At 40.9% G+C, this 27,955-nt stretch overlaps 1 protein-coding gene across 1 annotated transcript; it reads right to left on the bottom strand.

The window, feature by feature from the left end:
- Positions 1-996: 996 nt before the first annotated feature.
- On the bottom strand, positions 997-27,955 carry LOC128714620 (keratin, type I cytoskeletal 9-like). The gene is made up of 3 exons (XM_053809494.1): positions 27,871-27,955; positions 6,288-6,446; positions 997-1,841 (listed from the first exon to the last, which is right to left on the bottom strand). The coding sequence occupies exons 1-3, from the start codon at positions 27,953-27,955 to the stop codon at positions 997-999; spliced, it is 1,089 nt and encodes a 362-aa protein (XP_053665469.1).

The following is a 27,955-nucleotide window of genomic DNA, read 5'->3' on the forward strand; positions in this document are numbered from 1 at the left end:
GCGTATTGATACGGAATTTCTATTGCATGATGCATAAAAAATAGTAAACTACATCCTGTGTCTCTGTCATGTTCTTTTTTCACTAAGTACCATGCGCCTCCATCGGCGTCGAGAAGAAGAAAATGTTGATATAATTTAAAAAAAAAGTATCTATACGTCGTTCAGATACTTTTTTTTTAAATTTCTATAATAAAGTTTCTATAGTTACACATTAAATCCTCCGCCACTATATTTTGTACGAAGTACCTCCATGTCGTGAGTGTTTCCGTGTTTTATTTTGTAGCTATGGAAAAATTATTTATCAATTAAAAATATCAAAATGAAAAAAGAAATGTTGATTGCCAACATGAAGAAAAAGTGCACTTGGAAAGTTAAAAAAAATTGAGTACATTTATATTTAAAAAAATCATACTTAAATCGAAATTTCAAAAGAAAGCTCAAAGAAACGCTTGTCATACATTTTGATTAGTTTTTGAAAATAACCCTAAAACAATTTTATTTTCATGAGCCCAAAGTGTTTTATCCCTTTAATTACGATAAACTTACCGTAAAGCATTTCACTGCAAGGCTATACATTTTCAACTGGGATTCAGGACGTGTAAAGAAAAACATTAAAACAATTCAATCGGAATAGTACTTTTTGAGTATTGGCTTTATTAGTCACAAAGCATTTTGTTACGGCGTTAAACAATACATACTATGCACCCGTGTTGTAAAACTACAACATAAAGCAAACAGAAAAACAATGTTTAAAAAGCGACTTTTCTTCATCATCATTCGTCCGCTGCGATCATCCACAGCTGTTGTACACTGTACGATAGAGGGCGTCACGATCGGCAGAGAGATACGTCAACGGTGCGATGGTGCATTGTTTGATTGTTTGGAGAATATTATTCAGGTGGTGATTATCATAAGGCAAATAGGGCACGCCTGTGCATTGTGGGGAGTATTTTATGTTGTGACCATTTGTGTGGTTCACGTTCTTCTAGGTTAGCTCTAGTTCAGGTTCCATCCATAAGTGGGACGCTCCGTTGAACGAGCACGTGCAGCACTGGCCGCGTTGTAGTTTCCGTAACTTTGAGGGTACGCCGCTTGGGACGGCTGTGCTGCAGCATACTGCTGGTTGTAGTTGCTGGCCGACATGCGTTGATCAACGGTCACCGGGTATCCGCCAGGACCGGCAGAAGTTCGGCCCGAACCTTGCCCCGAACCGGTACCACCACTTCCAGCTGGTGTATTTTCCGAAAATAAGCCACCGAAACGCTTGTTGTCGATCAGATTGCGTGCATCGAAGAGTCCACCAAGACCTCCGGCACCACCGCCAGCACCACCAGCGGCACCACCCGCGGCCGGTCCAATGCCCAACCGTTGATTGATGTAGGTACCAATCTGCTGCTTGACCGCGTTCGAGACGGCATTCTGCACTCCGTTAAGGATGCCACCGAAAAATCCACCGTTGGAAGCGGGCTCAGCCGGTTTACGCGTGGGTACGACGATGTTTCCTCCAGCACCATCAAACTGACCACCACCGCCTCCATACGAAGAACTACCGCCAGCACCACCACCTCTGTTGTAGGAACCACCAGCACCGCCACCGCTGTAACCGCCTCCACCATTGTTTCCACCGTAACGGTTACCGGGGTTGTTATCCGTGGGCAAAGATGGGTACAGCGAGGACCCGGATGGAGGTGGACGTGCAGGTGGTGCCGTGGGACGCTGACCGTAAGGATTGCTAGGATTCAGACCCAGCGTACCGAGTACATCGTCGTCGTTACCATTTCCAGGGCCTCCAGCCGGAGCGGATGGTTTTGGACCGTTGTTGTACACGTTGCTAACTCCCGCTGTCGATCGGTGGAAGGAGTTGGGTTATCGAGAGGCATTTAAAATAAAGTAAAAATAAAAGATGATAATAAACACAACAAAAGCAGTAAGTAGCACAGGGATATAAAAGGGATGGATGGGTGGAGTCAGTACCTTGAACCAGCACATGGGGACTCGTTTAGGGGACATGTACGCAAAACAGAAACTAAAGCAAGGAATGAACAGAAAGCGACCAAATGCTACATCAAAAGCAACAGAACACTTAATAGCAGCACATAATAAAATGCTAATTGGATCATAAGTTGTTAAAATAATCATATTCATCCAATCATATTCGTTTCCTGCTAAGCATGCACTTCAGTTACTTTGAAATGATAATCTGTCTTTGTTACATCGCATTTGGGGGATGTTAAAGAAATTAGATAAACATTACGATGAAGGATATTGTTCCAAAGTGAGAAACAATTAATTTGATGGAATGTGTCAAAGGCCAATTCTACTCTAAACTAGATAACTAACATTAAAGCTTAAGCAGATTCGGATTTCCTCTTTGAAGTAGGACATCCAACATAGTAAGGTTATACGTTAGCATGAAATGAAAGACAAAACATTTTCATCGATTCGTTTCTCTAATATTTTCACATTTTTCGCATTTTTTGCGTGTAGGATTTATTTACATGATCGTTGCCAGACGGGTTTACGGGAGTACAGTTGTGTCACGTGCTCGAGCTCAAGCCGGTCAGTGATCAGCAGCGAAAGGCAATGTCCGGTGTCCCTTGCTTTTCCGGGTGGGAATTATCAAGAATTTCAAAGAATAAATAACTAAATGGCTGTAAGTATTGTTACATTATACCAAAACCCTTTTAATATAAGATTGAACAAGTTGTTTTAAAACTTCAAATCAGCCAACAATGATGTAGGAGCGCAAACATATACCCAACATCGCATAAACGTTGAGTCCTTTGTACTTGTACTTGAAATGGTAAAGTAAGCAAATTATACAAAAGGAAAACGTTGCAATTTAATTCATCAATCCAATGTACTGCACCAGATGAACTGCAAAAAACAAACACTCATAACGACAAACTCTACCGATTGCCCAACGTCAGCTGAAAGCTTCATAGCTCCCGAAGCTTATCCCGTCTCGTCGGTTACTAACTTAATTCACCGTGTTTACACGGCGAGCTTACAGAATTATGTCATCCGTGTCAGGAAACGTACCCGTGGTGGGTTTGGAATTTGATTTCCAGGAAGGCTATCCTTTCCTATCGGGGCAGCTGCAGCAGGGATTATGTCCTCCGGCTAGCTGTGTACCATTGTGTGTGTAGTGTACACTCCCTCGACAAAGCGCTTGACCTACTCCGAATGCGTTTTCCTTTCGCTCCCGGTACCGATCGGAACAGCTCGAGGTTGTGCTGCACATTTCCAACCACTGTTTGCTATCAGGCCAGATTTGAAATCAGTTTGTTTCACTTATTTTTCTCTTTTTTGTTCATTCTTAACATTCTCTCTCTATCGCTCTAGCCCACTCCTTTACATACATCCCTTAGCTTTAGTATTCTGGTGTTAGGGCTTTGCCCCGTTCTAGCTTTAATACCGCACTGGATGAGCTTCCATCTTCGTTCTGCTGGTGTCGCAAATACTCTTTCTTAAAGAATTGTTTTCTTGCTCGTCGTCTGTTTCTTTTTTCTTCGTTTACTGCACAAGAATGTTTTCACCGAAGCCTTTGCTTATGTATCTTCACGTGAAACATGCTGCCAGTATCAGCGATTACTAGGAGGTTTTGCTGTTAGCCAAACCATTTCACTATGCACATACATTCCGTCACATTCATTCCGTCGTTGTATGTCTTTACGATTGCTTCATGTCGCCTTAAGGATCAGGTATAAGGCTGCACATTCATTCTACTACTCTTTTGTTCTATGTTTTGTTTCACCTTCGTTGCTTCGTACTATCTGCGTACTCGAACTATCTGGTTCACAACTCTCTCTCTCTCCCTTTTTACCTTTTTTATTAGCTTCTCTATTGTGTTCAACTGTCTTGCTAGTAGATCGGTTTCGTGTGGTGAATTCTTTGCTTCGTTTAAACATTACCTTGTAAAATGTATTTAAAGTTTTCCTGTAATCCTTTAATGTTAGTCACGATTTGTTTTCTTTGTTTTGTGTGTGTGTGTGTATGTAAGTTTTTACTGGTGGCCGGCCAACTGGTATGCGTTTCTGTGCTAGTGGTATTTATTTCTGTGAAGTGTTTTGAATATGTTCGGCAATTTGAACTGTCGCTGTCATAATTTAGTGGAAGATTTGTTAGCTTTTTATATTTTTTTTGTTTTCTCTCTTTTCTACTCTTCACATTGTCTTATTCACCATTGCTTTTGTTCGGTTTCTGGTTGTTGTTTGAGTGTAAAATTGAGTGTCTTAAATCTATAGTTTATCCCGTTCCGGTTTTACCCTTAACCTTCTGTGTTGTTACTGTCGTTAGTTAATAAATCTATATTTACTTTTCATTTGCTACTTCATATCTGCATTGGTGTGTTTGTTTGTTTGTTTGTTTTTTTTTTTATGGTACGATTGGTTGTGGCTGCAACATATGTTTGTGTATAGCTATGTAACGGTTTAATGTGAGACTTAGCTTTTACTCAGCCAAACGTGCAGCATCTTCACTACGTGGTTTAGTTCAGTTTGGTTTGCTTAGCGCAAAGTAACGATTGCATTCAAAACCTGTTCCTTGTCTTTCTCTACAATACGAATACATTTTGCAGATTGATTCGGTGTGCGTTGCTGAACTGTTGTTAAGATGCAGTGAAGGACTGGGGGTGTTTGGGTTTGGATTTTTTTTTTTACAACTTTAACTTTACTTGAGAACGCTTTCCTTCCCGTTCAATAAAGCATCCCGCTAAAACAGAGCTCGTTCGTTGATTGCTAACACATAATTTTGGCCATACTTCTCGTTACGCTCTCGGTATGTAGTCCGATCATTAGCAGTTCAATTTAATATACTATTAAACGCTGATAATCAACTGAAAGTAGTACTTCCATTAGTGTTTTACATTTGTGGAACAACCTGCGTTCATTGTTTGCTGTGTTGTGGTATTTTTTTAAGGTTATTTTTGTTTTTTGTTGCCTTCCTTTGTCAATCCTAGGTTCGATAAGCTGTTAGCTCTTTTTCGCGTGTGTTTTTCATTGCTTCTGAGATGTGATTAGAACCAGTTGATCATTTATTAGAAAATGTACAAAAATTATGCACTGGAAAAACGGTACAAACTGATGCGCCTTTAACTTTAATATCCCATTTCTTAAAACCACGGTTATTCACAAGATGAAGTTAGTAATGGGTGGACACGGACACGTTGAAACCCAAAAACGGGAGGACACAAATGTGGACAAAAACAGAAACGGAGTTCGCTTTAAGGGAAGGAATTATAAGGAACCGCTTAGACTGCTGCTCGACAGCCGCCAGCGGATGCCGGAAAGGAATCCAAGGAATGGGACAGTGGACAGGGCAGTGAACAGTGTGAACAATAGTGGACTGGGTGCACCACCACCGACCCGCGAGCCACCGTTACGTGGCCGCTTTTCCGGCTGCTTGTTGTAGAGAAACTGGTTCCAGAGGCTCGGTTCGGTCGAGGTGGGGTTTGGGTTGGGGTGGGGATAGAAGGGATTGTGTGGTGACGCGCCAAAGTTGAACGGAGCCTGCGGGATGACGGGGGGCTGGTTGAGTGGCGGATAGAGCGGCTGGAAGACGGCCGGGCTGCCCGCACCGGGTTGCGGGTAGCTGCTGAAGAAGGGCGATCGGGTCGTCTGTACGCTGCCAAAGATGTAGTTCGGATCGATCGGCATGTTCGGGTAGATGGGATCCTTGCTGCCGACTACCTTGGTGTTTTCCGGGGCAGGATTGAGACTGAGTACGCCTGTAAATGGGGGTGAAATTCGCGAAAATTCAATGATTTGCGGAATAGGCTACAGAGGGCATTAGCAGCGCGAGATAATATGGAGGGATTCTTGAAGGAGCATTCTTGTTGAGGGGTTTGCGTAGGACTTATGGTTAAAGATGTTTGGACATATTCTGACCACCAAGACGAATAAAAATGCTTCCCATTGTATGATTCCCGCGAAGTGGAGTTATGCATTTCATGCTTTACACATTTGTTTCGGAGATGCAATATTATCCATCTTCAATGAGCAAGTTCCCAATATTCCATAATACATCAAGATTCCCCAACAGTTCCCAACTTATCATGCAAAAAATAGAGAGTTCCTGATGTTTTCCTGTTCTTTCACTTGCTTGTCCAAAAGTTTCTGTTTGCAGATTTTGTAAAAAAGGTTCAGAAATCGACTACTAATCCAAGAGCATCTCCAAAATATTTGCTCTGTATGCTACGTGGTGTGAATCTACCACCAAAGGCTGGTAACATCGGAAGTAAACGTCGGTACTAGAGGCTACAAGATATGAAAGGAAGTTGCATTTACCGCTCGGGCCGGCACTGAGACTGGGATCCGTGTTCTTTTTGCAGGTTGGGTAACGGCCACATTCGTTACCCTCGCGTTGCCCAATGGAGCACGACTCGTAAGCCATCACGCACACCTGGCTGGACAGACAACCGATATCGCTGCAGGTACGTCCATACTCTGTAAAAAAAAAAGATCCGGAATGATCCGGAAGGGGAAAAAATAAGAGATGCAAACAATGAAGGCAACCAAAAACAGGATCTGAGCAGTGTTGATTGGGTTGTTGTTGGGTGTGTGTGTGTGTTTGACAGTTTGTGGAGCGGGGTTTTGGACATAGGACTAGGAAGATTTAAATAATAACAGCATAAAAAAGCACAAAATTACAAAACAAAACAACACACCACACGCACCGGAGAGATTTATTCACGCAGTTCGTCGGCTGCAATGTAGTGATCGCCCGCGTTGCTACAGTTGCCGGTTAGGTTACTTTAAAAGCGTTTTAGAACCAGTGTGCAACATACTATGGCTGCAAATGTTGCGTAGCGGCATAAATATTCCGGGTGATTTGCATTTGCACGGCGGCCAGGCAATGGCGAAATGGGTTTATTATGCAAATGGGGTAGTACGATGGGTCCTGTACACGTGCGGAGACCTTTTTTTTCTACTTTTGAGCACTCGACGTTACTCAGCACCAATTGTTTGACATGTGTTTGAAAAGAGAGGAGAATTTATCACGGCTATTACTACTGTCCTGCCGATGAAGGAAGGCAGCAGTGAAGTCATAAATAATATTGTCTATCTATTGTAGCCAATCATACGAAGTGGGCTTGTTTTGCTGTTGCTGTTAAAATGTTGCAATTTGTATTCTTTTTCAAACTATTAGGTGATACAAACAGCGGCAGCGACGTTTACAGTTCTTGATGAATCAAAAGGGACATTTAAGTAATAAGTACATCTGTAGGCTCTGTAAGCTACAGTTTATGTTAATCTGGCAAAAGCATTAGTTTTTGCAATTATCTTAGTTTTTTTTTTCAAATGTCAATAATCTTCTTTAGCGGTCTGATGTCAATCTAAAGGTATCTAAAACGGAACAACAGAGAAAACTTGTTCCAATATTTCCGTCACTGCCGTGATGTCCGTGATTCGACTACATGACATTTGATACATAAGTGATTCTTCTTATATATTTCATTGTCCAAATTATGGTTTGTTCCATTGGTATGTGGCTGCCAGTCAATACACATAACTTTGGTTCTTATCACCAAACGATCATTCCTTCCGGAGGATTTTGATTTCTGCTGCAACAACTTCAGCTTTCCATCACGGCTGGTACGTTTGGAATGAGTGAGAGTATATCTGATTCTCAGGATTATCTGACAGTTAGCTCAACACAAGTCTTGCCCTAGACGCCTGCTAAACATAATCTGTTCCGACACAGTTCCAATGTTTGCGAATGGTGATCCAGCATTTTGGGTGTTTTGAGAGTTATATCGCAATCAGAATCCTTTCGTCGGATTATGTTCGATGGATTTCCAGGGGTAAGTGTTGGTCGTGGAGGCACCTTGAACGAACTAGTCTAGAAAAGCATCAGGAATTGCCTACTGTCATGGATCGAAAGATTGCATTTGAACTATTATGGCATTAACTTGATCAAGCGCCCTTAGTTCGCTAAGTATGCCTTCAAACTGATATTTTCTGATCATTTTTTTTAAGTGGTCTACGGTATATTATAATATTTTATTTTCATTATTTACTATTATTTGACTCCAGCTCTGAACATTTTAATAGAAAGTATTCTCATAAAACGAGAGTTCGGGGAGATAATAAGAAAGAATAGAAAGAGGGCTAGAGTGCGGAAAAATGTAGAGCTTGTGGATTAGTTAATGGAAGTTTCAGAATAAGTAATCATTGAATAGAAAATATAGGGATATTTCGATCGAAGAGATTGGAATCGAAATAGGATAGACAATCATACTAGGAGCATAGTGCTGGAGGAATTGAGACTAATGGCCATATTTCCTAAATTTCCTTTCTATTTTTGTATCAGTTTAGTAGTTGAAGTAAGAGGAAATCTCATTTAGTAAGCAAGGATAATATTATGAGAATTCTCATCCTACGTTTCATAACAAACCGCTGCATTCACACTGTTGGGAACAATAATGCGGTGATGGGTATAGCGTGTTGCGAGTGAGTGGTTTTCTCAAAAAAGTACAATAAAATGCACTTTGTTACGCGAATTTTTTTTTCAACATAAAAAAAAACAGCACACCGAAAACGTATGCAACATACCGGCTGTAGAGTCAATTTATGCTAATGTGTTAATAATTAATTGTCAATCACAATAATGATCTGTGTTTGTACACACAACCAACCCAAACCCCCACGGTGGTCGACCGATTGCGTGCGTTATTTATAAATGATACACGCCGGCCTCACGCAGAGGACTCACATACTCTCGCCTTTTATTCATTGCTATTGGCATTATTACCTCCATAAAATGAGCCACTTGAAATGCTGAACTGTGGGAGTATCCAATGAAGTAGCGATCGATGCACTAATTGATGCACATCGCATTGCACTTTCTTTGCATACTGTTTTCAAAAGATAACAAGAGTGTTTCGGTTGTGAACACGACCGTAGAAAACAAGCAAAGCATCATTGCTTCTCTGTCAGATAATTCAGATTTGTTTTTTTTTTGGTGCCATCTTTTCCCACCGGACGAGATGGGATCATTCAATACTTTTGATCAGCCCGATCCGATTGCAATCGATTATAGGTAATTAGTATGGACGGAATGCGGGTTACCGGGTTGAGGGAACCGTATGCTTTTGAACCCTGTCAAACCACCGATGTCGATGAATTTTAATTCAATTATTCGTTTGCGAGAGCCACTGTCATTGGCGGTGACCACCGGTGTGGCAATGGAACGGCACCGGTAATGCATGTCCGTCAGTAGTTAAAGCCATGTATGACAGCGTAACGGAGCGATACACACAGGGCGCACACAAAACTGTGTATCTGACCGGGTCAACCTCAAAATGAAACACGACGAACCGCTCGACCGAACCGATCATCCTGCATTTTGTCGGCCATTTTGAAGTGGTTCCTTTTTAATCACCGTCTCCCTCCCCTCACTGGCTGCATCCCGATGACACAAACGGTGGATGAGAACAGTGTGACGTGCGATTACAGGGTGGTTTGGTAAGCGGGTGTGCCAAAATGGTGGAAACTGGAGCAACTGGAATTCATAACGGAACGGTGACAGGCTCATCCCGGGGAAAGCTTTTCGGCGAACATTGCGACCGTTTGCTTCCACAGCCAATACACACAAATCTCGTTTTGCTGCAAATATCTGCCAGCGGGCAAGTTGGTTCGGGGTAGGTTTTTTTTTGTTCGTTTTGCGTAGTATGTTTGCCGTTCCGGGTTTCTGGGTTTTATTTCCCTGCCACACCATATCGAGATGAAACATCCATCTTTCGGTAATCAATCAAAAAACCTCAAAAAACTGATGAATCCCGAATTTTGTGCGGCTACTGTTTGGAAAATAAAACAACAAAAACGCTTCCTTTAAAATGGGAACATACTGGAACACACACATACAGACGCGCATCTAAATCAGCTTTGATCCGCGTGAGCGTGCTTTCTTTATAGGTCAGATGTTGAAAGGGGTTTTTTTCGGGGGGTTTGACCTGAAGCTGAGCTGGGTCCTTGCTCATCGGATCGCATGTGCGATGAATAATGAGCAGCTTGTCAGTGACATTTGTTTCACGATATTCTAAAACATTGCAAAGAACTGTGATGCATTTGAACTTAACACGGGGTGGTTTTTGTTTTTAATAGCCATTGCGTGTATTGTTTGGACATTTAGGTCACCCAATTTTATCCAAGCATTTTTTCACAATAAAGTAAGGCAAGAGAAAAAGCTAATTGCAATGGCAATGTATTGAAATTTTGTTTGAAATTATACGCAAAACATTAATTGCTTCATTATATTAATTGGATTTTAGAGAAAGCTCGTTCATGATGCGGTTGTCGAAGTGTTTCCTGTGCGACTGCTTAAATATGCATCGGCACAGTAGGTTGCGTATGGCCGTGATCGCTGCTGCCACCTGCAGAAATCAAAATAAGGTCACAAATACACCTGAAAACATGTCCCTAAATTGAACACTTCCGTAACACCTTCCCACAGAAGGTGCGCTCGAGTCAGCAATTTTTGCATTCGGAAAATTTAGAATCATCGTGAAGGGGGAGGAGAGTGTACACCTCCACCGCCTCCGGAGGGGAGCAAGAAACGAACGATGACGTGATTATGAAGCGGCGATGAACAATCCTTTCTCACGATGCGCTTCGGAATGTGGCTTTTTTCTTCTTTCGATTTCAAATTATAACTCCGAACCCTCCGGGCCACCGTGAGTACGTGACCTGCGTTACTAATCAACTGCGGAAAAACTCGTCCGATGACGGCGGCACCGTGCGCTTCAGGTTCCGGGCTCTATGTTGCTGCTGGCGGGCACAGCGGAAGGTCAGCGTTTTGCTGAGGCCGCGAATCGCAAAAGCAAGACTACCGTACACATGTACCGGCGTCGATTGGAGTGCAACGTGCCGTCACGTACGGCAACAGTACATCCGACCGAGGGAGAAGCATATTTTCGAAGCACGGAACTTCACCGGTTGGCGGTAGTTTGTACCGAAAAATATATCTGAACTACAATCCCCCTAGTGTGATCAATGAGAAATGAGTTTTAATCATTAGATTGAATAATATGCAAGTACCGGGAGAAATCGGGTTTTATAACAAAGTTATGAAAAAGCAATATTTATGGAAAAAATTGTGTTAAATTAAATGAATGAGAAAAATGGACAAAATCGAATTATGGACAATTGCTAGAAGCAATAACTGCCCTATGAAACTGTGGAGATATTCGATAGCTTTTGAACTGATCGGATCTAATTCTTCTGAGTAAGGACTAAAAATTCAACAGTATAGACATTTATTGGAAATTGGTACAAAAGAGTTTGAATGAAACTTAAATGCACAGAAGTTGAGAAGCCATATCTTGCGCGTAGCCGTGCGCGTTAATTCTTTAGCTGACCACTTTTCATGTTTTTGTTGTATTTTTCTTTTGCCGTCTTTCTTTTTCTCTTTCTATTTGAGTTTCTCTACTTTTCTTGCCTATCTTTTAACTTCTTTATTCCTTTTTCTACCTACTTCAATCTTATTGATGTCCAGTTAAATTCCCATTCCAGTCTTGTGTACTGTTTAGTAATACACGTCTCTGCTTAATTTTTTAGTTGAGTTGATTAAAGGGATATGATTTAATACGTGCTCTGCAATCGGATAGGAACCGAAGCTTCGAACATGAGTAGTCTACTTCTTTGGGATACCCAAACCTCGGAAGACCACAGCACGCAAAGCTAAGCTGTGGCAATGACTCACTGTAAACTTCCCAATGACCCCGGACGAACCGTAAAAGTTTTTTTTGGCCGTCTGAATAGAAAAAAAATGCGTCAAAAGCCTGCAAAACAAAGATGGAATGATGGCGTCGGTGCATCCGCCAGAATTGTCTGGATAATTGGATTGGATTTAATCGACATCGATTAATTTTGAAGATAGTGAGACAGTTAGTGGATTAAATGCCTCCGACGGAAGGCTAAGACCACAAATCCATTGACGCGCCGGTTAAGTAAGTAAGGAAGTAAGTATGAAAGTACTAATTTATTTGTTCAGTTGAAAATTTGAAATTCTCCATCTCCTTGTAATTTTTCCAATCATGTCTTTCCTCTATTCTGGTCATTTGATTTGTTATGCCTTCTTTCTTCGTTTCTCTTCTTTTATCTTATATTTGTATGTGCAAATTTTCCGATTTTTGTCTTGTGTCAGTAATACACGTACCATTTTAATCTTCCCCAGTCTAGGAATTCTAAAGAGTTATGTACAATACAATACTATCAATATGCAACACAATACAATCGAATTTCTTGTTGTTTTTGAATTTTTAATCTACATACCCTTCGAACCATTTACTAATGGCAGAAGGACTTCAACATAATATAGTTCCCGTGTGTAACATTTCAACAAAATATCCTTTCGATTACCTCGCTTGTCTTGCACAAATGCAAAAGGTCTATCAAACCGGTCAGAATGATAGTTGGGAAATTTATTTCCACTCGTTACCCTCTGGCCATTCAAAGGTCAGCAAACTAGCTGCCACAATCGATAGCGGAACGCCACATACTGTTCCGCTGACCGAGTGGAAATTCGACCCGTGTGTTTTGAGTGGTGTTATTTTTCATGTTCGTGCCTGTTTTTTTTTTTATTTGGAGCTAAAATTATTATGTCCGCACAGGTGAACTCGAACCTGCGAGCGAGGAAAGCATATATAGGGTTTACTATATCTTGTGATGAATATTTATTTTCTCTCTTCATCTACGCTAGTGATGCTGCGTCATCAACTACCTGCGTCGAGAAGTTGATCGAGTGGAGCATTCTTTCCATTTTTATTATGCCACGAAGTCACCAAACTTCTTCTGCACGTGCTGCCGGCAGGCAATATGTTTAGGAGCAATTTGTTTGAAGAGCCTTTCCATCCCACACCGAAATGGAGCAATGCCGTTCACCTGTAATCGATCAATTATAGACCCTAAGGGAGGAAAAAAAAAAATCAAGGTATGACTAGCAGAGAAAATAAATCGAATCGATGCTTTCATTCAATTATGCTCGCCGACTTCAAGAAGAGTTCCACAGCGGTAAAGGGCGAAGTGTGTCCTGATTGGTGGTTAAAAATGGAAAGTAATTTAACCGAACGTTATTCAATTTTAAGTGAAATCGCTTTTAAGCTGTTATAAAGCATCGAAGCGGAGAAGAAATTCGTTCACCTAGTGGGAGGGGTAAAACATTTCCTCGAACCCATCGTTCGAATGAACTGCGCAAGGTGGAATGGTAAACATTTTATCGAAAACGGTTATGGCTTCATTCGTTAAGCCGTAAGTGCTTTTGGTAGCGGGGGTTGCGTAGTACCGTACACGATAACTTCATTCCCGACTGTCATACGCAATCGAAGGTCCTTGGGGAGGTCCTTCTGCTAAGGTAGATGCTAGTGTGGTGAACACGATCGAAGAATGGTGCTTCGATATGTTGCTCGCTGTCCATTTGCCAAACGGTACTTAGACGATAGTACAGCTGTGTCAAGTAGTCGCTAGACGAAGCTGAAGGAGGTCTTCTCTACCTTCGTTCGCTGAACAAAAAAAAAAACCCCCTAGACACACTCATACACAATTCGATAGAGGCCGTTAGGCCGCGAATCGGTTCCTTTTCAAAGGCGCACACTCCACTCCACGCTTTCGAGTGTTCGAGATTATGATTGCCTTATTATTATTAGCTTGCATTAGCATATCAATTTGTGGGTCGTACGTCCTGATGCCTATTCCGTTCATCGACTTATACCGACCGAACGCCCTCACCGCTCACCATGCCATGCCTGCAGGATTGCATTCTTCACTATTAGAAAATAGCTCACCACACAAAGCCGGTAGGCCGAAAGTGGGCTAACGACAACGGAACCGAAGCGAGACAACGAAAATGGAATTTTTCCAAATATTTTTCTTCCCCCGAGTGTTTGAAAGGCACTTGTGTAAAAGGCAAACAGGGTTGGTAAACTGCGTGGAAGCGAGTTTGTGGTCCGGGTGTAGAAGATCCGATTAAGAAATGGAATCCAGGGAATGTTTGACTAAAACCGCTCGAACATCTTCTCCTGTTTACCGACGGGATGGGAGAGTGGGATAGAGGACGTGGGAAGAAAATCCTCCCACACACACACACACGCACAACACTCATGTACACATAACGAATGTTGCCACCGGTTTTGTTCGACAGACACAAACGTCAAAGGTTCGATCTGGAAGACTAGACGAGAAGCTTGTCCACAGAGGTGTTCGGTTGAAATGGGTTAAAGGTTATAAGAACAGCACGATACGAGGACAGCGGAAGGAATTGGAAACTTTAGAGGTACAGTTATAAAAAGTGTGTTCCTTCTTGGGGCCAATTCTGCACGGATTTCTTGGCACAGTTTATCCCAAGAAAAGGTACTTAAAGTGGGCTTCTTTGTGGATGCATAAATTTTAATATCCTGAAGGTGTTTTGGCTTGGGCCATTCTACATTTTTACCTCCAGGAAGTTGAATCAATGGGACTGAGCAATTAATTTCATTAGAAAGTTAATGACTTTTCGGTGGGAAAAGGAACTTTAGATTGTGGAATTTTAATGAACGGAAATCTTAACCCACAATTGATTGTTGTATTTGCATGAATTATTTCATGTTCTGTTTTAAAAGGCGTAGAAGAAAAACACATTAGCCTGAATGTTATTAGAAATTAGTTCATCAATTCTGATTGCCTCCAGAAGAATCCTCCAGTAGACGACAAAAGACAAAAGGCACCACCCGGCCTAAACCGTAGGGAGCATTTAGAAAAGAGAATGTAAAGCAATTCTAGGCTAAGCAATAGCGATTGAGAAAGGCTTTTCTCGGTTTGGTAACATCAAACCGTACTGCCACGAACACACATTAACTTGCGTACGGTGAGGATCGTGGTACCAGAGCAATCGTGTTTCGTTTTGTCGTTAATTGGCTATATCAATCAAAATCACACTTCGCGTAGTTGTTAGAGGAGAACGTTTAGTATCGGCAAAAGATGGATGGCATTCCTTTTGGTCGCGCTTAAGCTGCTGGTAGCTGGGATTTATATGGCACGAAAGGTTTACGATGCTAGGAACACTTAACGGACTGTATGCTGGGAATACAAAACAGTTGCATAATTTAGTGGCGAGAGTGGTGTTGTCGAGTTATGTTTGGACATTTGCTTTAGCGAAGTACTTTAGCAAGGTGTTAAATTGTTGCTACTGAACACTTTTATTTTTTTTATTTGTACTAATTGCAATTAATGAATTTGAAAACGATCTTTTTGGGTAGCTCTGCTACACTCAAGAAGCTCGCTCAAGCCAACGCGATGAACACAGTTTAACCATAAATTTAAACTCAAAGCAATTAGAATTTAGTGTGAAAAGTTTCACCATACACACAGGCCACCACACACCCCATTAATGCCGACGCAAGAATGAACTTTGCTGGGCTCCACGTTGCAGCATTCTGGCTTTTTTATATTCACAGCACACAGAAGTGCAGCAGCAGCAAATTTGAAACAAATTAACCCTAATGATTATGCTCACCGAAGGAAACGAGCCATCCGGTGCAGCAAAATGTTCCAGCACACCCATATGCATATTAACACCAAAAGAAGCATACTATTCGTTGGAATTGTATGGTTTTTGCTTTTTTTGGTGCATTGATGTGGTTGGATAATGCAATTTCTTAGCACATAAAGCTAAGCGAAAACAACACAAACTTTTGTGAAAGTCGCACAGAAAGCAAAAAAAAAAAAAATGGTGGAACGGGCGCTAATCGGTATACACGACTGCCACGCACTGTCGATATAGCGCGGCAGCTGGAGTTTCTGTTGCAGACAAACAAAAACAATGCAAGAGAAATCAAACTTGAACTTCTGGTGTGTTTAAAAATGTTTTGCTCGCCTTTTGCCAACGGCAGATTGAGACAAAAGTCCTCTCAAGTGGCTGGATGGTCACCATAAGAAAGTTGTTCCGATAGCCTAAATTCACGGACAAGCTGTTTCTGTTATAGCTGTTATAGCATCAGTTTGCAAAAGTATCAACAAACCTTCAGAGCGTAGGGATAGCACATAACGGCATATAATATTCTTCCAAGTGCACAGGAACAGGCCTGTGCTCTATTTGCTTATTTGCACCGAGTACACGTGCAACTGCCGAATAGGGACTTTGCTTGCATAGTCGGGCGAATTTCCGCGCCTACGTGTGCCAATAGGGAAGTTGCAGTAGTTTGTGACTGGAACTGCTTCTCTCTGGCAGCAGCTGTGGCCCGATGTGACCCACTCCCTTCGGCATGGCGACATACTTTAACTTTTGCGTAAGTGTTTTAGATGCTTGCTCAAGGCGTTTAGTGGAAAATGAGGACCTAGCTTGATGATGTGTGGCAAACTTTGTTAATGCAAATTAAGAATTCCAGTGAAATACAGCAGATAGTTTCCTTATTATATAGAAAATTCGTTAACACGCAAAATTTGTTAGTATAAGTTAGTATTTTCTAAACAGATAAAGATGTATGGTGTCTGTTCTACTCTCTGCTCTCTTATGGTATTCTTTTAATGCTATTCACGAAACTTTCTACTCGTCTTTTTTCTTTGGTGAGTTTTTACTTTCTTAAAAAAAACACTTTCCTCGGCTCTCATGGGCACCTTCATTAGTGGCGAGAATTTTGTTTTCTTTTGTTTTTCTTTTAATTTTTGTTCTAGACATTTAGAACCCGAACTTCAAGCGGCCAGGTAACTGCCATGTTTGGCTTATAAGCACATTCTCGGTCATTTTAAACGCTGAAACGACATCAGATAAAACTGCCAACCGAACGCAAGGGACCGGATATTCTTGGCTTTCAGAAAAATGTTTCGTGTCTCTACGATGTCTAGCCGGTGACTACACGCGACATTCGGACAGCTAATGGGGGAAAAAAAACTCCCAGCAAAGCCTTCACGGTTCCGGAGCCATAAACGTACTTAAGCACCGCCTTGTACCAAAACCGTCCATAATGAAGCGCCGGTGATATGGGATGGGGGCTTCTACCACAAGCTTAGGAAGACTAGAAGTGGAAAAACAAATTTAATCTAGAAATAACATACTCTCGACAAAACCGAAACTACTCGCACAGTTCGAGCGCTGACACGTTTCGTTTGATGAGGACAAACCAACGTACGGCCATTTCTCTTGCTCTAGAACTTAATGGGGTTGCGCTCGCATAATGATGACCCTGGCTTAACTTGCCGGGCACTGGTTTTTTGAAGGGCCCTGCACGCCCAAGCTCCAACGGTCAGTTTCCGTGCAGGATGACGTTTGGTGATTGTCTAATAGGATAAGGGTGGATGAACGGGGCACGGTTAGATTAAGAAGCAGGGTAGCAATATTTTATAATTGTACCAACACACGCCCGTGGTGTACGTGGTCTTATCTAAATTGAAATCTCCCAACGGTGGCTTTTTGATGGTGGCATATGCTTGGTGTACCGAATATATATAGAACCTAAAAAAAAAAACGGAAACAACATTCACGAACACGGAAAAGCTCCCAAAAAACCTCAAGGAAAAGCTAGACTAATGGTTTGCTTGGTTTTGCTGCAGTGAAGCAACGGCATATAACGGCATATACACAGACACACCATAAACGGCTTACGGACTTGATAGGATGAAGATGAAGCACACGGGATAATTCGATAGTTTAGAGGTTATGTAAAAGATCCTAGATAGATGGTTTAGCTTTTTATCCGTGGTATGAACGAGGAACGACCTTCCATGGTCGAACGTTTTGTTGAGGTTTGAGACGTGCGAGCACGAAAAAGTGTTGGACCTCAATTTCAGGACTGGTTTGGTATGGGGTATTTGGCCAGTACCGGTAGTGAGTAGCTTTCGGCGTAAGGCAACTACAAACTACACAGCTCCTCAGCGGCAGAGTGATGCAGCACATCAAGCAAAACATGCACGAACGAAGTAATAATGATCCGTCGGTGGTGCAGGAACTGTCTACCGGAGGTAGAGAAATGTGTTCTCTCCTTTCGTTCGTTATAAAACGGTGCGGTGGTGCAAAACGATGGATTTGGTGGTACAAGAAGCTACCGAGCACATAACCATAATCTAGAGGAAAAGCTTCTATTGCTGCGGCATCAATCTACCCCGAAGGGTGTCCGTGCAAGCCGTGTTGGATAACAGAACCGTTGGATGAAGTGGTGCACGATCGTTTGTTGATGATGGGGATCCGGGTAATGGATGGAGCAGGAGGTTTGTCCTTCCCAGCATGACACGTAGGGCCGATTGTAAAAGTAACGAGAAATATGTAACGATCGGATAAGGTAACGATAAATCTTGAGATTTGTGTATCGAACATGCACATGAGGCGAAAGTGTCTTAGTATTCTTTTGGTTTATTTTTATTTGAAAACAAAATTGAGTAGCATAAGAAACCAATGCTGTTAACATGCCAAATTTAATTTTATGTTTAAATATATAATTTATGTATATAATGTGCGTGGCTTTAAACATTTTATGTAAACTTATTAAAAGATACCTGCACAACTGTAGTCTGATTATAATTGTATTTCATTGAATTGCGTAAATGTTGGATCCACCCAAAGTATTACTATACAAACTCAGTAACACTGTTCAAATTTGTGGCAAGCGAGGTAATGATAATAAAGTTTTTGACGACATGTAACGAGAATAAAAACAAACTCGAATGTTTCTAACGCTTAGCGACCTATGACAAACTATGCCAGAGTACTGAGGACTCTAAGGACCAACTTGTGTCCCACACATGACGAACTATAGTTGAATCAGTGCTTTTAAAATTGAATCAACTAGGGAAACCTCTGTTGAAAAGGAAGTTATTCTTACCGAAACGGTACAAATGGGTTTAGTTACACTTTCCCAAAACCGAGAAAAAAAACCCGTTTGCTCATCGGTGTGTGAGCGTAATGTGAAGAACAAGTTTGACAGAACTAGAATCCATGTACACTAACTATCATTTGAATTCGCTTAACACTTTGGCTCGTTTGTGTCGATGCGGCAATGAGCATGTAATGTGTCCCCCAAAGTGGGAGCTATATCACGTAGTCTGTACTACACCGAGTCTCGTACTGACCGGAAATGGTGCCAATACGGCGTTTCGAAACAATCGTAACACACGTCTATGCGATGCATCGGCAAATGCGCTGACACGGCAGTGTGGAAAATTCTTCCCCGTCTACCCGCCTACTGGGAGTATGAAATGGTGGAATGTAGCAAAAACAGGAATGGAAAAACTTTCGCTACTGCCACCACCACCAACACCGTAATTTTCCATCTGCTGAATTCTGCTAGGTTTGTCATGGGAAAATCACACGAATGAGAGAAGAAAAAAACGCTCCCCGGGTTTTAACAAACTTTCCCACTCGGAAAACTATTTCACCAGCCTAAAGCAACGTCAACCATTGTGTGGATGTGGATGGGAAACAACCCAGTTCGGGCAAGGCTAAAGCCCGGACGGAACAAGCCAAAGCACGTGAGTAAGATAACAGAGCAAAATGCTGTAGCAACAGAAAGATAAGCTAAAATTTAAATTTACGAACATTAAACATATTTTCCATCCGACCGAAGTGAGCTAGCCTAACGCTGGGTCCTGCCGGTGGATGGCGGACGGTGCCTAGACGTTAGCAGCACGAACCATCTGTTAGCTTCTTGCAGAAGGTAAAGTGTATGTTAAATACATGTGTGCGTGTTTCTTCAATGTTGTTCCATATATTTGGGTTGCACAGGATGAAAACAACTGCTGGAAAACCCTTGAGTGATGCAAAGTTTTGCATCATTGAAATTCTTTATCATATCTTTTGCATAATAGCTATGTTACAAGTATCTGTTGATAATTTGGAAAATAATTCAGGTGATTTAAAAAAAATGTTTAGTTAGGGAAAGATTTACATTTAGCCATTTGTATTTATTTATTAAAGTTTGTTTTGTTGCATTAACTACAAGAATTGTTTTAGTGAATACTCCATTGAATGCAAATATTGATGTTCGAGGTGAAAGACATACTGCAACGCCATGCTATCTTGGTCAATGTTCTAACGCGCTTACCAAAACTCAATTTTTCAGAGTTTTAGTATTTCTTGTTGACCAGGGAACTGACTTATTATGCATTCTGAATCAGACTTGTTCAGAGCTTTCTTCGTTACATTGAAATTAGTTTTAAGTGAAATACTGACCATTTTTTTAAATGAAAAATCACTTACTTAACATTGGATGTAGTTTGTCATTGGTGCAAGTTTGTCATTGATTATTTTAAAATCCGGTACAACATGTTAAAAATCGGACGAGTACACCCGATTAGGTATAGATAAGGTGCCCTTACACTGTTTGGAGAAGGGAATGTTTCCAAACTAATGAGAACAGTTCTCATTAGTACTTAGGTTGCCCATAGGAAACACATCTCATGATTTCAACATCTCTAGAATGGCTTAGGAAGATTAAGAGTAAGAATTAAGATTCTATGCTCTTCTGCAGAAAACTGTTTCATTGGCATCAGGAACTCCACAAGCTCTTCGAGAGATTCAAAGGGAACCTTCAATATGTTCCGTTACAACTACTTTGCTATTAATGTGTCCGTTTCTCAATACTTAAACAATTAACCTGCGTCACAAGACCAGTAACAGTTGGTTCTCTGATGAAATTTGTGTAAGCCGTCTTTGAACATGCGATATATGGCCAAAGTTTCTTTTATGTTTCGACTTCAGCTCCGACCAGCAAAACAAAGAAAAAAACAACGTGGCAGTTATGCTAAAGGTAGAATTTTCATACAATTTAAATTTGTTCATTATTTGCAAAAAAACCCTTATATTAAGGATATTCGATATGAAACGTTTGAAAGTACTTTGAGGTAAAAATTCTTCCTATTCAATATATTTTTTCTATGAAAAGAAATCAAAAAAGATCTCCTTAAATAAAGGGCTTAATTAAGTTTGAAGCTCTCTGCTTTCAGGAACTAATATTGTTTATAGAATTTTATGTTTTGAAACTATTTACCAACTATTAAAATGCGTGTATCTCACAGGGTTAAACAAATTCTTTGTACTAAACTACTGAAAAAATATATATCTATAACAACCTCATTCTTTCTCTGTCCGTTGCTCCGGTGGTTTCGAATACAAATTGCAACCACAAAATGAGCGGAGCATTCCCACCCATACGTAAACCCACGAATAAAAAAAAAGTTGGTTAGTTTGTTTTCCACTCGAAAGAAGCTGGCACTGGTTCGTCAAATCGATTTAAGATTGCCCGACCGATCTTGAGACGGGACAGTGTTGCTCGCACCCTTTTCGTTCCCCATTTGTATCGTCTGCTACCGCAACTCGGTTCATCCGGTTGATGGTGGTGCTTCTGCACACAGCAGCAGCATTTGGCTGCAGAGCGAGCGAACACTGCAGGGATGAACACGCAGCATCGTCGTCGTTCGGCCCAAACGAGGCAAGAAAGTAAAACGTGCTCCAATTTCTTGTTGCAAAACGGGCATTGTTTTGTGGTGTAAAAATGGCAAGTTTCGTGGTGACGGCGAAGAAAGTGATGGTGCATGCTTTCCATTTGGGCACGTTTTTAGATACGTTGCTTGGAGAGTGTTACCTTTTTTGGTTTCGGACGAACAAAACACTGCCCGGGCGGATTCCATGAGCATTCCCAGAAAAGCTGGTCGGTACGCTTCATTTGGAAGAATATTTTTTAAACATTAACTGTGCGCGACGTGGTACAATCGTCTGTTTGCCGGACACGTTTCGCAGCATCACTGTATTGGAGGGAGAAATTAATCCGTTCGTGTACTATCTTAACTTTTAAATGATTTTACTTTATAGAGCAGCAAATAAGCGGCCAAGTCATGTGCGGCGTATGTGCAAAACAAATGCAATAATGAATGTATGTGTTGCAATCATGTGTTTTATACAATTTTCATTACCAATTTCGTGCTCGTACCAATCGTATTCCGTATCCCGCGAGGCAGTATCCACGCCGAATGGAAAACATGTACCACTCATTCTATATTAATTGCACTCGAGCCAGTGGTTTACTTTTTTGGGCTACAGGAACTGGGAATCGGGAAAGCAGTAGCGGAAAAACGTCCTTCTTTCAATCACCAGGTAAGAGTAATACCTGGGAGGAAATTAATTATATGCATGTACTTTTTGTTTTCACCATCACCAATTCGTTTTTCACTGTACTCGTCCTATGGGATTTGATTGGCGTTTTTTTTCTTTCTCTCTCCCGCTCGTTATTTCGTGCCATAACGAACCACACGTGGGAAGTTTTTAATTTAAATTTTTCATACTGTACTTTGGTGTCTGTGGAAGTTCTGGTTTCAACGCAGTTCGTTGAGTTTGTTGAGAATGTGGTATGCTTAAATATTTAACTTCACGTAATGAGAAGAGTGGCTTTTAAGCTATAGAAAGCTGCGATTGGCCATAAAAGTGAAATCATAAATATTTGAAACATGGTTTTATTTGTGAAATTATTACGTTCGTCAGCTATTTCAAGAAGCTACGAGAGCGTTTTAGCAAAATAATGGTAATTGAATATATAAAGCGTGGATAAAATGTCTGAAAGTAACCTTGTCACGGTTGTCATGTAATGCGTACGTTTGCATACCATCAACAAGGATTAAAACTAGCATCTGAATGTGTTGGTTTAATTTAACATCTTGCACCAATTACCAGTAGGAAAATAATCAAGTTGAATGGAAAAACGATATCAGCACACGTTGCAGGCGTACTGCTTCTTAGAGACACAAGCACCAATTTAATACCATTTTCCTCCTTTCCTTGCCTATCCCGGCCGGCTGTGTGCGTACTACAGCAGTGTTAATGGAATAGATAATTTTCATGCTATGAAGCACGGTAACGTCCGGCAGCAAATCCATTCGGGCCTGTGCTGGGGTAGATTACAAAATCTGAATCGACACATCGAAGGAAATTTAAACTGATACAGTCTTCTATTAGGTCCATTTCCACTTACGACTTCTATGGCCAACAACTCCACATAATGCGAGCACATGTATCGTTCGGCTTACGGCAGCACTTTCCCTTAAAACGTTTGTTGTGGAGAGTAAACGGCAAATGAGATGGACTTTGTGCCCGGCTTAGGGCGAGTGTTGTTCGCTGTCAACGATGGTTCTATTGGTAGGTTGGATTGGTCGGTGTTTGCCAGAATAAACGGCACTAGTGCAGACTTTTGCAAACTATACGACGAGCAGGGGATGTGCAATCGGTTCCGAAGCTGATTTCGCACTTTATCAACCTTGCAAGTCACGGTAAGGGGAGTCACGAAGGGAAATAATGTGTTCTAATCTTTTCACCAGTGCTGCATAGGGTTTGATATCGGTTACAAAATGTAAGCTTTAATACGTTAACATACACATAGTTGGAAAATTTAAATAAAAAAGTGCGATAGTGATAATCCAATAACATTACTTTAAACTTATAAGAATCGTATAATACTTTCTTAAAGTCAGAACTTCTGCCAATTATCAATTAGTGTTTTTTTTCTTTTTTAAGGAGTTGTTATTACAATTTCAATAAAAGTAGATATATTTTGAATAAAGTTCAAAATATCGGTTTAGGTATCGGAAATGTTATATAAAACATACATTCATTTTTGATTAAATTGTTTGGAAAATGTTTTTAGGTACATTTTTAGAGAATGATTTTAGTCAAATATTTAAATAAATAATGGTTTTGATCATACCTTCTTCTAGTTTTTCTATAAGCAATTTGACGTTTGGGGCTTATTTTCTAACAGCTTCCTATATAAACTTTAAAGAATAGTCTAAGTGAGTTTAGATTGCTAACCAAAGAGGGTTAGATTGTTTTCCCGATGAAGGCATTGGTCAGCTGCTCGACAAATTTAAAAACAAACCATTTTTCTGGCAGGTCTTAACCAATTTAGACCCTATATTCCGTATGGTTTTTTGACACTGGTTTCCTGTGCTTTTTATGGTTTTTTAAACAAATTCCTGTGGTATTATTTACAAAGTTATAATTTAGGATCATTTTAGTAACTATATTTTAAACTAACCTTTCAATTCAAGATAATGTTCTCAATAATGTTTCTCAACGTTAATTGATTTTCCGTGAGTTGTGCTATGTGCTTTCTCTGAATCTCTTCAGAATGGTACATCCTGGTACTTGGATTATTTGATTATTTCCTGTCTTAAAATTAAAGCTTTTAACGTTATCGTATGATGGACCCTAATATTATTGACGTTCCAATGGATTTTGGGATAAACGATAGACAGTACACATATCGATATATTGTTCATGAAGAATGCGGCATTTAAATATATTAAACATCGTCGTCCGTCGTCCGTCGTCGTCCAATATCGTCACAGTACGGCCGGTTGGCGGTGGCACAAACAGATGTCATGTCAAAAGCCATAACCATAAATTATCACTTGTCCACGCCACGGTACACACTCGCCGGCATCAGCCACAGCCCGGTCTGGTCTGGGGATCGGATAACGAAAGACGGGCGAAGGGGGAAAAAGAAAATGTATGCCATTATATCTCCATACTTAATTATACGGAGCCCACTCGGTAAACTTCCAACTCGCCAGCTTTTCTCATCATTCTGTGCCTTATGTGGATTCCATTTGAGGGTTTGGGGTTTTTTTTTTCTCTCTTGCTACTGTTAAACACTGAAACCGGATCCCTTTTGCGAAGCCTAAACTCGACGCTATGACTGCAGAACAGATAAAAAGCACCAGTCCAATTTCAACCCCGTTCAACCCATCTTCGTTTTCCATGCTCGATTCACCAAGCGGTGAGGAAAATTCAACAAAAATTACGTCCAACACAACACTGCATACATTTGTGCAGCTTCACAAAGCAAGACGCCCCAAATAGGAAGCATTCCCATTGAATCTTAAACGATTCGTAACGATCCGGTTATGGGCGTTGGGTGGTTGATCTGTCTGGGTGTGTGTGTGTGTGTGTATTTTGTCTGCGAGAGGGCGTCAAAGCTCCACACCATGCGTTCATTCGTTTGGCGCGTCGCTTTCGGATATGTTGGCCAATTCGACCGCTGGTTCGGATTCACTTCCATTGCTGCACAATGTCGTCCTGTTGCATGTATGGATGTGCATACAGATTTGGCCAGACATACATGGGGCAATGTACTTTTTCCCTTTTCCAAACGAGTGTAGCCGTACCGGATTTTGTGTGTGCTACGATCATTTTTTCTTTCTCCCTGTAAACGTTTGCCATATCAATATCATATATGGTCGCTAGTAGCACATAGTACCAAAGAAAGAAGGGAAAAAAAGAAAAGTTACATTGTCAATGTTGGATATAGAATTTGAGCTTCCGACAAACAGAAATCGTTCGTCTGTGTACACGAGTGAAAAGCCCAAAGGGTTTTCCGTTCCTAGCCATGGTTCATGTTGGTATGATTGTTTGTCAGAAGTTGGCCCTCTTTGTGTTACATTCACCCAACGGTGGAATGGATGAATCCTGAACCCATTCACCCAATTCCAAACATGCTTGACCGTGGAAAATGGGTTACGAGCGGAATAGAAATTACAGTGCCTTGAACGGACGGTTGATGTGGTTGGGTTAAAATTGATGGCCTGTCGGGAAGGGCGAAGGTTAAAATGTTTGCAAGCGAATGGCATTGGGACCGCTGTCAAATATTCTGAGAACGTAACCACGGGGCACTGTAACTAATTGACAGCAGGATAATTACTGAGATAACTCTATTAGGCTGTATTGTGGGGAAGGTTTGTTGTTTAGAGCTATTGTGGAAGTACATATCTAGATGTGTCTCTGTTACGGAATGATATTGCAAGATATTGCATGTTCAGGATATTCCATCATGTTCGCATCATAAAATGTTAGGCAAATTCTGTTTATTTAGCCTACTATGTTCGAAGGTTTATTCGAACTGCAAATTAAATCGCGGAGTGAACTGTCCACCGTGAGGCACCACGAATAACCCGAATGTGGAAAATCAGGTATTTATTATCTCTTAAGCAGAAAGGTCAGATTTTTGAACATAATTCTCATGCCAGCTCTCAAACTGCAGTAAAGAAACAGATTCATTCTAGTCAATCCACGCTTCTAAGTTGTGGCTAGTTTAGGAATGGATAGGGCTTATTTTTTTTAACTATAAGTTAGTTTTAGTACATTGTTTAAACGTATGGGTGGATAATAAGTAAAACAATAACGATAACAATGCATTGCAATGCAAGTATAATAGATGAAGATGAAGACTAAGTAAACATAATGTTTCTCCAGAAGGTGACAGTTACCAGCCAAACATTGAAGAAATTTCTGGACAAAATTTGTTTTGTTACGCAAAAGTGTCAACAGCGTACTTGACGGTGAAGATAAGACGACTGGCGTAGAGTTGACGGTGAATATTAACGATAGGTTGTCCGGTATTTTACATTCTGTACCAAAAAGTTAAGCATTGCCGACAGCCATGCTGTGTTCCCGATCAACAATCCCAAAGATTCCTGAGGAAATTCTTTGACGATTGCCGATCATCGAAAAGGGAAAGCTCTTCAGGACTTACGGAGATTTGGTCACGAAATGTCTTCCGAAAGTTGGATCCACGGACAATATAAGCAGGATCGGCGCCAAGAAGTATCATAACAAGGATGATGTGGTCTTTTTGTTGAACTTGGTCTTGACCCACTATGTCAAGAGATGCACCGGAGGAGACTGGTAACGATAAAAGTTTTAACGAATTCTGTCCATCCCCGGTCATGTTCCTGAGATATGACAGAAAGAACTTTTTTGGACACACCTCAATCGGAGGATCTTTTTCAATATATTTGATGCCAACTCGAAAGATGAAGTGATCGCCAGGGTCATGGAAAAGCAGAAATGACAATATTTATTTTTCCAATAGCCTTTGCTAAGCTTCCTGCTAGCTGATGTTTAACCAAGAGACAAATAATCTGTTTTTCTAACTATTATTCTTGAAAGCTTATTCGCTAGTCGCCATTACATTTTTATGATAATTTTATGAACGTTCTTTACAAAATTCAATCATAATAATTTTGCTCACAACACCAACACTGAGGAAGTATTTGTTAGTAAAATGTGTACACAAATAAAAAAAACGCAATCTTCTTCCTTTTCCCATAATACAATCATTCTGCAATTATAAACTCCCTAAATCATTTCCCGTCCGGAGCCAAATAAAAGCGCAGGATCAAAAAGTAAACGGTAAAGGAATTGGGTATGAGGGTTATTATATTGAAAGCAATAAAACAAGTTAAACTTCACCACAAACTTTCTTCTAATATCCAACTGGATGATGGAAGAAAGGAAGGGACGAGTTGCAGAGCCATGGTAAATGATTTTAAGCATGGGTGCAAAAATGTACCACCCACCGACCGGAAAATGGATCAAACTGTGAGGTTGATTGGCTTTCCACCTGGATATGCTGGATTGCTTGCAAGTGTGTGTGTGTGAGTTTGTATTTGTGGACGAGTATGGAAGGTATTCTTCTTATTTTCGTTGGCATTTCTTCATCCCCACAACCCAGTTACCATCCATGCGGGAACCTCATTTCATGGATCATTAGAAGGCAATAAATAAAAGTGGCAAATTTCTGTCAACCTTCCACGACCACGCGAAGTAAACCGTGTTACAAAGTAAGTTACCGGCGCCCCAAATATTCATCCGTGCCGTACGGTTCAGTTCGGAAGGGTATCAGGCTGGAAAATGGTTGTCATGTTTCACCAGCATAGGAGTGTGATAGTACCGACGGAATGGATAGTTCGCGTTGTGTTTGAGGCACGAATGTTTCGGCTGTTCTATACTACTGTCTATAACGTTACATACAATCAATCACTGAAAGATTTGGAGGGATTTGCGTTTTTGGAGGATTAAGCAACTGGCAACTGTATGTATAGGTGGGTTGGTTTACGGTGTAAATAGTTCCCAAATACTTACTGGTGTATGGCAGTGGAAGGGCAAGTGTGAAAAGTAGCTGAAATATTAACCCACAGTAAAGGGTTTTTATCCGAGAGAGCTCCAT

This window comes from Anopheles marshallii, chromosome 3, assembly GCF_943734725.1.
Source record: "Anopheles marshallii chromosome 3, idAnoMarsDA_429_01, whole genome shotgun sequence".
NCBI classification, from domain to species: Eukaryota; Metazoa; Arthropoda; class Insecta; order Diptera; family Culicidae; genus Anopheles; species Anopheles marshallii.